The sequence below is a fragment of the Sceloporus undulatus genome, chromosome 10, assembly GCF_019175285.1.
Source record: "Sceloporus undulatus isolate JIND9_A2432 ecotype Alabama chromosome 10, SceUnd_v1.1, whole genome shotgun sequence".
Taxonomy (NCBI): domain Eukaryota; kingdom Metazoa; phylum Chordata; class Lepidosauria; order Squamata; family Phrynosomatidae; genus Sceloporus; species Sceloporus undulatus.
In genome coordinates, this window is record NC_056531.1 from 11,161,761 (window position 1) to 11,173,379 (window position 11,619).

Consider the following 11,619-nt stretch of genomic DNA (forward strand, 5'->3'; position numbering starts at 1 on the left):
AGTATTAGCTGATGCATTTCCTCTGTGCTCATGTTTTATTATTTGCAAGCAGAACTTTCGCAGCTGAATGTTGCCATCAGACAAATACATGACGGAACTTTGAAAAGGAAAGTTTGACCACATGGTGTTTAAAGCCCAGGAGCTGCTGCAGAAAACAAGCTGGCAAGCTGGTTCATGACAGCAGCAGCACCCTTGTGACACTATATGGACACACTTTGTTTATCCTGACATGTTCTGCTGGAGTTTTGTGCAGTCACTTCCCTTTTTCCACAGAGGAAGTCTTTGTGGTTACTATTATGCACCCTCTTTGACCATTTCCATTTTAGGCGTGAAAAACCAAACCTATTGCATTATTTTGTTGAGGAAATGAAGACCTCCATGCCCTCGCTCAAAAGATACACCCTTCTCTCTATTACTAAAGTCCTTAGGTCAGGTGTGTGGGTTTTTTCATCCAGATTTCCCCCCCTTTGACTCATCAGTCATGCATTTGGGTCAGTTCATTTAGACTAGAGGCAGGGAATCTGCCACGTTCCAGATGGCAGACTACAATTCCCATCAGCTCTAAATATAGTCCATGCTGGCTGGGGTGATGGGACTAAGAGTCTCATACAAATACCTGGAGCACTCCCAAATCCGCACCACTATGTTACCTGCCATAGCTATACCGGTTCTCATTCGGCCCCAAAACTCACTGTATGACTTTGGTCTGCTTTGTATTATGCAGTTACTGTATAGCATTTTCATGCACTTTACCCACCATGGCCTCATCCTGTGGAGTTGTGTGATTTATAGTTTTGTGGGGTATTTAGAATACTCTGCCAAAGAGCTCCAGCACTTTGTTGTTACTGTTGTGTGCCATCAAGTCAGTTCCGACTTATGGCGACCCAAAGACAAACCTGACTTGGGGTTTTTGTGGCAAGATTTGTTCAGAGGAGACTTGCCATGGCCTTCCCCTGAGGCTGAGAGCATACAACTTGCCTAAGGTGGGTTTCATGGCTGGGGATCTGAACCATCATCCCTAGAGTCCAGCACTTTGCCAAACTATAAATCCCAGGATTCCATAGGATGAAAGTGTGGCAGTTATAGGGAGGGTCAAAGTGCTATGGTTGTGTAGTATGAAAGAGACCTTTGAACCAATCACCAGTTATCAGATTAACCTACCTCTTAAGATTGTTGGGAGGATAAAATTCAGAAGCTAGTTACAGGTGAGCTACATATGCTACATAACATTCTTGGAGGGAATCCCGGGCATACATAAATAATACTACAGGTATACCTTAGAGCGCATCTACACTGTAGAAATAATGCAGTTTGACACCACTTTTAAGTGCTGTCACTCCATCCTAAGGGGTCCTGGGATTTGTAGCTTTACAACATCCTGAGCCTCCTCTACCAAAGAGGGCAGGTGCCTCACAAAACCTACAAATGCCAGGATTCTGTAGGATGGGATCGAGAGCAAGTTCCCCTCTCCAAGGATCTTAAAACTCAGGCTGGCTCATATGAGAAGATGCAGTCTCTCGGGTCGTCTGTATAGACTAGAGCTTTATGGGTCATGATAAGTACTTTGCATTTCACTCAGAAACAAACCAGGAGTGAAGTAGTTGTTTGAACAAAGAAGTTATATTATCCTTTTAACTGACCCCAGTCAGGATCTGGCTGCAGCATTTTAGACTTGTTTTACCCATGATCGTAATCCATCATATCTTCCAACACCCTTCCTCTGTTGTGGATCTTTCCGAACTCTTCCAAGTTTTCCTTTGCTCTGCTTTTTTTCCCCTTGCTAAGAGGGTTTTAGCAATAAACAAAGATTACTCATGGGCAGAGGAATCCTATGCTCAGATTATGCCCAGGAGAAGAGAGATACACCCTGATGGAATGACTGCCACATTTTGTATCTTCCCAAGCAATGAATGGGCATCTAGTAGGTAGGCATCCAGCCAGTGCTTGGAACAGTGACTTTTTCAGGATGACAACTGCCAGAATCTAGCCAGCCAGAAAGTCTAGTTGAGGGATTGTGGGAGTTGTGGCCCCCAAATTCTCCCACTGTTCTCTAGAATAAGCACAAAGTTCTCAGGAAGAAAGGTCCCAAGCAAAACAAAGCAAAAGCCAAATTCAAGTTCTAGGCAAGGCAAGGCCAGGCAAAGTTCACATTCCAGGCGAGGCCAGGCCAGGCAAAGTGAAGTTCACCTTCCAGGTAGTACCCTGGAGAGCTCAGTTGGACAGACAGACGCAAACATACAGGTTTCTAAAAGCAGTTCTGAATGATTCATCAGCCAAAGCCAGATTGAGCCTTCCATGGAGCTTTGGGTCAATCTAGGCTGCTAGCCCTGCATCTGCTGGGAGAAAAGTCTTCTGATTAAGAGACATTAGGCTGCTTCCGCATTGCAGAAATAATCCAGTCACTGCCATGACTCTGTGCTATGGAATTCTGGGTTTTGTAATTTTGTGAGATAGCATTCTCCCTCAAAGAGCTCAGGTGCTACAACAAACGATATTTCCATGGCATTAAGCCATGGCAGTTAAAGTGGGGTCAGACTGGACTATTTCTGCAGTGTAGATGCAGCCATCGCTGTGTTAGTCTGGAATATCCAAATGCAAAGGGATCTTGCAGCACCTTCGAGAGAGACTAACTGGACAACTCTCACCCAGTTAGTCTCCAAGGTGATGCAAAATCTCTTTATCTTCTGCTCAAAGTAGCTTTACCTGCCTCAGCAGCTCCCATTCCCAATGAGGACACTGAGATGGCCATGGGTTTACTGGAGCTTCGGGACCAGACTTGCCACAATGCAGAATGAGCACAGGTTGACACCACATTAACTGCCTTGGCTCTATGCTACGGGATCCTGGGATTTGTAGTTTTATGTGAGCCACTTATGTTGAATTATCAGTGCTATTTCTGGATATATAGATTAGCGGAGCCCTACTGACTGGCTCGCTGTTGTCATTGTTGGTAAAAGAAAATGAATGTGAAGGACAGACAAATGTGTAGTTCAGCTTTATCCTTCGGCATTTGTTCTTTTTGGCACTGGCCAGACAGGAGTTGGGGGCTGGGTAATCCATTATAACTTTGCTCCTTAAGGAGAAAGCAGACTTCCTCATCCGTCTTAGCAAAGGGAGTGGGTGGGAGTTTCTCCGATTGTTCCTTGGACCAGAGCAGACCCACAAGACACAATTGCCCCTCCTCAATGCAGGAAGCCTCAGCCAGCCTCCGGATGTGGGCCTTTCTGCCTCAAGACACTCATGGCAAGGGAAAAGAAAAAGCCAAGGCTGCCATCCTCCCAGAGTGAAAATACAGGTGTTTGGACATAAGACTGGACAGGCATTGTAATGCAAAAGAAAAGGAAACACCAAGTCCAGTGATCAGGCCTCTAGCCTTTCTTTTACAAAACAAGATTTTTTGCAATCAGTTCTCCAAAATCCCAGCCAATATGACCAAGGGTCAGGAACACTGAGAGTTGAAAACCCCAACATCTGGAAGAGCAGAGTTCAAGAAGGTCTAGAGAACTAGATATGCACAGCTAACTCCATTCCTTTATATAAGCAGCAGTCAGATTCAGGCCTGAACCCTAGTGGTTATTATTTATTTATTTATTTATTTAATATTTATATTTATTCTCAGTGAGACTCACAAAATCAGTTATTAAATGGTAAGTCAACACACAGCTTCATCCATTCAATGGGTTGATTCAGTGGGTCTCTTCTAGCTGGAACTAGCCCTGTCCAAGATCCTGAAACTGCTTTGGCGATAGGAGCCAGGACCTTGGATAGCTCCTTTAACATCCAATCTAAAACCTGGAGCAGATTCACCACCCCACTGACATGGAAGCTACTAGCCACCGCTGCCTCTAGAGGGTATTGGATTGCAACTCCCAGTATCCTCTCCATAGGCTATGCTGACTACGGCTGCTGGCACTTGCACTGCAATATTTGAAGATCCTCAACACCCACCCCACTGTCCACATTTCCCTTTTCCCTTCTCTTTCTCTACTTTTCAAGTAGACTGTAAACCAGTTGAACTCTGACTTACAGGTCTTCACTTGGGCTGTGTAATTCATAATAGGCATTGAAACCTAACAAACAAAGAGCCAGGTGCCTCTTTAATGCCGTGTTTCCCTTTCACCATTTTGTTCCTTCCTTGAGAGTCAATGGGGATTAGGTGTTCTGAAAACAGCCCTTTCCTCCAGTCTGTTGCTGCTACTCAGCTTCTATGCCATGGTCAATGAGAAAAAGGGGAGCAGAGGACTGACATCTTGTTGAATAACAAAGAGTTGCTTCTTACCTGCTTTATTAAGGGCTGGATATTTTTTTCTCTTTTTCAAAAATATTGCTGTTGGCTCACTCCAGCAACATCTGTTTGGTGTATCAGCAATCGTCGCTATTACTCTCAGAGGAGAAACTGTTATTCACTATGAGCTTAGCTGAGTTATTTATGCCAAATGTTGCCTCATCACCTTCCCCTGTTCTAGGCCCGTTCACACTATGAAAAGTAATCCAGGATGAATCCAGGTTTAATTCTTATGGTTCGCATAATCCCAAATGTACTCAATGCACTTTTTGAAAGGGGAGGGGGGCGTCTGGCAAAACCCCCACTTAACCTGAGATGTTCAGTACCGGGGTCCCCCCCAAGTTTTCCTGAAAGATCCAAACCATTGGCAATGTGAATGAACTTCCGAATCGATTTGGATGGCTCAGAGGGATCTTTCACACTTACTATTTTGAATGAAGAGATTCACATCTCTGTGCTGATCCAGAACCGATTCAGAATCAGTTCAGTGTCCCCACTATGTTTACTGTGATCAAATCTTTCTGTGCCATTTGCCACTGTATTGATTGAAAATGGAGGCGCCTCCATTTCCAGGAACGACGCATCGATTTGGTAGCGTACTTACACTACCAATAATGCAGATTGTTACAGCTCTTTAACACTCACACTACCAAAGATGCGGATCCATTTGGCACTGGACTGCTAAGGGGTCCAGTGCCAAATGTACTGGTTCAAGTGAGCTTTTCAGCTGCCGCCCCCTCCTCCCCGCAAACTGCATCGATTGCGGTTGTGGTGATTGTGAACATCATGGAAATAAACCCAGTTTCAAACCAGTTTATTTTGGTAATGTAAATGGCCCCTCTATCATTTCTTCGAGTGGTGACGGCTCCATTTTAACCCAAAACGATGGCATAGCACTAGGGTTAAAAGGAAGAGCAACATTAATAACCTAAGATAAGTGACATTAACAAGCTAAGATATGCGGACAGTGACACCATAATATTAGCAGAAGGCTTTCAGGAATTGGAACAGTGAATAAGGAAGGTCAGAGATGAAAGTGCAAAGGCAGATCTGATGGTGAACATAAAGAAAACAAAAAGAATGACCACAGAAGAAATGCACAAATTCAATCCAGACTATGAGGAAATGGAAATGGTTAAATAATTCCCATATTTAGGATCAAACATTGACCAGAATGGAGACTGCAGTCAAGAAATAAGACTAAGAATGGGAAGGGCAGCTATGAAATAACTGGAAAAGATCCGGAAGAGCAAAGAGCGCTCAAGTCAGAAACGTAATTGTATTCCCAATGACCATGTACGGATGTGAGAGCTGGACAGTGAAGGACGCAGACGGAAAGAAATTCAACTTCTTCTAAATGTGGTGCTGGAGAAGAGGACTTAGGATCCCATGGACAGCCAAGAAGACAAACAAATGAGTTCTTGAACAGATCAGACCAGGGCTCTCCTTGGAAGCAAAAGAGGATCAAGTTGAGACTATCGTACTTTGGCCACATCATGAGAAGGTATGGTTTACTAGAAAAAACACTAATGCTAGGAAAGGTAAAAGGTAGAAGGAAGAAAGGAAGACTACAAACCAGTTGGATAGACTCGATCAGGGGAGTTATGGGCAAGGACTTATTGCGGGGTCTGGGCAGGGCAGTGGAAGATAGTAGGAATTCTTGGAGATGTCTCATCCACCGGGTCGCCATGAGTCGGAACCGATTCGAGGGCAGCTAACAACAACAAAATGAAGAGATTTGTGAACACAAAACAAAATGGGAACAACAAGGCTGTTATGCATCCGCATTTCCTCGGGACAAAAAAATGAGTGTGAATGTCCCCTTGGATATTGTCTTGATTTCTCATGAACCTCAATCCTTTCAGATAAAGACCCTTGGCAACCCTATTGTTCCATTCAGGGTATGTGCCTGCCTGATGCTCATCGTTTCATTTGCTTTCAAGATCAATGTGTTGTCTCTCTGGACCCTGTCCACCCATCGAAGCCAGAAACAATGCCATTGTCACCCTACATTTCCCAGGATCCCCTAGCACTGGGCCAGGGCAGTTCAAGCAGTCTCAAACAGGATGATTTCTCCAGTGTCTTTTGGACCAAAGTCACTTTAGGCTGCATCCGTACCACAGAATGAATGCAGTTGGGAGGCTGCTTTAACTGCCATGGCTGGAGGCTATGGAATTATGAGGACTGGAGTTTTGTGAGACGTTTCGCCTTCTCTGTCAGACAGCTCTGGCACCACAGCAAACTGCAAATCCCAGAATTCCACAGTATGGAGCCATGGCAGTTAAAGTGGTGACAAAGTGGATTATTTTTGCAGAGCGGAAAATTATTATTATTATTATTATTATTATTATTATTATTATTATTATTAATATCCCGCCTCTCCGTCTGGATCGACGCAGCCAATGTCTGACTGAGGCTGTGGCCATGCAGCAGAAATAATCCAGATGAACCCTACTTTCACTGCCACAGCTCAGTGCTCTGGGATTTGTAGTTTTGTGAGAATCATAGAACCACAGGGTTGGAAGGGACCCCCAAGGGCCATCCAGTCCAACCCCCTGCTGCCATGTAGGAACTCACAATCAAAGTACCCCTGACAGATGGCCATCCATCCTCTGCTTCAAGGCCTCCAGAGAAGGCTGGATAGTTTATTGCTTCGTCCAAAGACCCTTGCAAACAAAACATCCAACTTTCCATACAATTACAATTACAGAATCAGCCTGAAAACCTTACAATCCGAAGTCACTCACTAAATTCTATAGGTACCTGAGCTTAAGAGACATGCCTCGCATTATAACTCAGACCACACTGTTAGTAAGAACAAAGAAAGAGAGCTTATTAACCCTAAAGCATATTCTAGACTCGTCTCCCCAGTTAAGATGGGCTCCAAGACTTTTCTTCTTCCAAAGAGGGAAAGGTCGCCCCTTCCAAATCCCAGGATCCTATCGCCTGGAGCCCTGGCTGTTAAAGCGGGGCCAAAGCGGGTTATCTCTGCCGTGCGGATGCAGCCTAAGAAGTGACAAGAGGGGCTCCAGGGGGCTCCAAGGTCCTTTTACAACCTCTGGAGGTCCTCCTTTTCCCCGATCCACCTGTCGCGAATCCTTTCCGTTCGCCTAGGCTGCATCCGCACTGGAGAAATAAGCCGATGAGATCCGCTCTGGGCCCACAACAAACTCCACCTCCCAGAATTCCAGAGCCTTGAGCCAGAAGAGAGTTAAAGCGGTGCCGAACCGGGTTATTTCCCCAGTGCGGATGCAGCCTGAGTCACTCACTAGCCCCCTTTCTGCGCGCCTTCCTTCTTTCCCCCGCTGCCCTGCGCCCGGGCCGGCTCCCATTGGCTCCGCGGGAGAAAGCGGGAGCCAATCAGCCTGCGGTGCGAGAGTGGGCGTGGCCAGCGGAGGCATAGATAAGGACCCACCCGTCGAACGTTCAGCTCAGACAGTCGGAGGCAGAGACACAGCGCAGCATCATCTGAAGCCAAGGTCACCTGCATCCTTCCATCCTTAGTCCTTTGCAGCCTTGCCCTTTGTTTCTGGAGGCGTCGTTGGCAGAGACCCCAAAGGATGGCATCAGCGGCTTTGCAGATCCTGGGCTTGACCCTCTGCGTTCTGGGCTGGGCCGGGGCCATCCTGGTGGCCGGCTTGCCCATGTGGCAAGTGTCTGCCTTCATCGAGAGCAACATCGTGGTGGCCCAGACCACCTGGGAGGGCCTCTGGATGGCCTGCGTGGTCCAGAGCACCGGGCAGATGCAGTGCAAGGTCTACGACTCCATCCTGGCCCTCAGCCCTGAGATGCAAGCCGGGCGCACCCTGATGGTCATCGGGGCCCTGCTGGGGCTGGTGGCCCTGATGGTGACGGTGGTGGGCGCCCAGTGCACCAACTGCGTCCGGGTGGGCAAAGTCAAGGACTGGGTTGCTGGGGTCGGTGGGGCCCTCTTCCTCGTCTGTGGCCTCCTGGTCCTGGTGCCCCCCAGCTGGTTTGCCAACATCATCATTAGCAACTTCTATGACCCAAGCGTCCAGGCGTCGCAGAAGCGGGAGATGGGAGCGGCGCTCTATCTCGGCTGGGCGGCCGCTGTCCTCCTCCTCCTCGGTGGTGGCCTCATCTGCTGCTCTTCGGCCCGCCAAGGGGAGGTCTCCACCTTCCCTGTCAAGTATTCAGCCCCGCGGCGGCCTACCGCCACCTCCAACGGCGAGTATGACAAGAAGAACTACGTCTGAGGGACGGTGGGACGCCACGCCACTGGACGGGGACCTCCTGAGAGAGAGAGACTGAAAGACTGGGGAGGGGGGTCCATATGCCACAGGAAGGGAGACTCCTTTCGCGGCCCTCCAGGTGCCCAGAAAGATGCCAGCTCAGCCCAGGGCCAAAGGTCAACCCTCTCCTTGCTCTCTTTTTCGCCATTTCTGTGCCTTTCGGAAACTCTCTTGGGGATAAAAAAAAGAAGAAGAAGAAACTCCTGGAACTTTAGGACTCTGTAGGGCTTATTTGGGGACTTATCCTCGTCCTCATCCAACGATTCGCTGCATTACGTCTTAACTGGAAGCCTCAGGGGATCTCACACACACACATCTGTGGGTTGGGGTTTTTTTTTCCATCTCTTAAATCCTATGTAAATTGACGGTATGTAAATTGTAGTAGTCCCCACCTAACGGTTCCTTGCTTTGCTTCCTAACTAGAAAGAAGCGTTGGGGAAGTCTCCCCATCTACTTCTTTTAAATTCAAGACCCACTGAGAGCTGGAACCTGGCACAGTGCTAATCCTCATTGTGGCATTCCGATTGCTTCTTCATTGAAAGGAGCACGGTGAGGGTCATATGCACACATATCTATTGTACTTTTAAATGAAGTTTGCTCTCTCGGTTTTATTTTTTAAGAAACCCCAGACCGCTGAGCGGAATGGGATTTTCCGCTCAACTTTGGCAAAAATTGTGAAGTCGAAGGCTTTCGATTGGCAATAGCCAATTGCAAACCTACTTATGACTCCAATTGGCAAAAATTGGTCACCGTTCCTATTATGACTATAAATGAGGCACTTAGTTGGAAGAAATCGCAGCTAGATTTTTCATCTTTGACATCAGCTTCTCTCGGACCGCCACCTTTTTTATTTGCTTGGAGTATTTCTGCGGTCCCAGCGTGTTTCGCTTTGGACCAGCTGGAAAGTCAGTGGGGAGTCTGTCAGAGTTTTAAATAAGCCACTTGCAGATCTCAGCCTCTCTGTGGCCGAACTGTAGGGTAAGAGTCCCTTCCTATAAATTTATCTTCATAAAATGTGTGTTTTCTAAAGATCTAGCTCTTCATAGCAGTGTGAGATAATGGAGATAACTGGCATACTTGGTTTTTATTTTCAGAATGACCATTTCAGTATTAACGTTGTGACCCCCCAATAAAATCTGCCCCAGCTCTAAAAACTGGTTGAGGAAACCATGTTTCAGATTATTAAGATGTTCAACCTACAACTTAGCCTTTTGGGGGCGGGAAGGGTGGGTCAAACATGGTTCATTTCAATGGCTTTGGTGCAGGATAGGTACTGGACTGAACATAATTGCATACCATAATGTAATCTCTCTGTGGTTTTCACCTGTGTTTTCAAATCAAAGACCTTTGTACATTTGATATTATTGATTTATTTATAAACAGCTGCCTGTCCATTTTCCTTTTTTAAAAAAAAAACTGATAAGATTTGAGTAAAAAAAATCCTGATTTGCTCAGGTAGCAAAAAATGAACCAAGTGTCTCTGTGCTTGATTTGGTTTTGCTCTTGATGCTTTTTCCAACTGTATTTGGAATCTGCATTTGCAGCCATCTGCTTTCTCTAGGTCTGTCTGTTGTCTGTCTATCTAAATGGATCTTGCTGCACCTTGCAAAATTGAATACGCTGCTTATGGCAAAATAGTTTCTTTCAGGAGACTGAGCTGACAAGAGCCTCTTTTTTTTGGCATCCGTTTGCTGGGCTTGCTCTGGACCCTGGAAACTTAGCATGACCTCAGCACTCCTTTGTTTCTTTCCATGCTGTATCCAAAGTATTTGTTTGGTTTCAAAGGCTCCAGCGGTTGCTTGGTGGTGCAAGGCAACTAGCTAAACCCCCGAGAAGAAAGGATGGCGGGGTGGGGAACAGAGCCTCATGCTCAGATTGGCATTGCTGCCCTCCTTGGTCTCTTTGGGACACAGCTTGGCACCTCTTTGACTCACATACTTTTGTTCCCTCGCCCATTCAGTGCCAGGGGCAGAAATCTTCAAAAAAGCAGGTGGGTTTCTCCAACCAAGGCCAAATCCCCAACGGACACTGGATTCTCGAAATGTGCCTGCCTGCCAGTAAATCCTTCTTTGATGTAAGTAAGGTTTTCTGGAATTAAAAGCCTGTCGCTTTGGGGCCAGTCTTCTGCAGTAGCAAAACAAACTCTCCAAAGTGTTTGCAATGGCAGAATGGTGACGGTGTAGACTTAGGAACACACACAGATCAGTGCTCCTTGAGTGGTTGTCTAATAATGTGGATGGGGGTGGCAAGGATGGAAAAGATTCAGGGTGCTGGAAGGCTTTTAAAAAGATACCTGGTATACAGTTAGGCTGCATCTGCACTGGAGAAATAATCCAGTTTGAGAGCACTTTAACTGCCATGGCTGAATGCTAGGGAATTCTGGTCATGGTAGTTTGTTGTGGCACCCTAGGAACACAGGATACTACTTTATACTGAAAACTAGTGTAAGGTTTGGCTAGTCTGTCAAGTCCACTATTCTCAGCCTGGACTGGCATCAGAGCTGCATGGCAGAATTCCTGCCCTACCTGGAGACGCCTAGTATTCCCTGGTGATCTCCCAGCCATGCCCAACACACCTTAGCATCTGAAATTGGTTGAAGTTGGCTATGTTCAGTCTGATCTGGTTGTGCCCTACTCTTAGGCAACACAATGTCTAAAGCCAGCCCTGCAAATACTACCATCCTGGGAGAAGCCACTGGTCTCCCTCCAGATGTTATTGAACTACATCCAGTGGTTCCCAAACTTTGGTCCTCCAGGTGTTGGCCAAGTTGGCTGGAGCTTCTGGGAGTTGAAGTCCCAAACAGCTGGAGGACCAAAGTTTGGGAACCACGAGGCTGATAGGTGCTGCAGTCTGCCAAAGCGTGCTGTCCACAGTGATGGCGGAAACCTATCCCATAAGACATTGGTTCATCTTCTGAGGTGTCACAAGACTTTTGGGTTGCTTTTGTTACACTAGGGTAGCACAGCTAGCCCTTGGGGAATTGTCTTCTTCTGCTGGAATGCAGCGGCAGCAACAAAAAGAAAAGAAAGAAAATAGTAATCATAAAAGGTGCCCTAGGGAAGGAAGGAAAGATAACACAGA

General features: G+C 46.6%; 1 protein-coding gene across 1 annotated transcript; it reads left to right on the forward strand.

Annotated features, from left to right (window-relative positions):
• Window positions 1-7,736: 7,736 nt before the first annotated feature.
• On the forward strand, window positions 7,737-9,988 carry CLDN5 (claudin 5). Its single transcript, XM_042441332.1, has one exon. The coding sequence runs from the start codon at window positions 7,846-7,848 to the stop codon at window positions 8,500-8,502; it is 657 nt and encodes a 218-aa protein (XP_042297266.1). The 5' UTR covers window positions 7,737-7,845; the 3' UTR covers window positions 8,503-9,988.
• The last annotated feature ends 1,631 nt before the right edge of the window (window positions 9,989-11,619 follow it).

Coding starts and splice junctions, on each gene's coding strand:
- CLDN5 (XM_042441332.1), top strand. CDS start 7,846: ATGGCATCAGCGGCTTTGCAGATCCTGGGCTTGACCCTCTGCGTTCTG.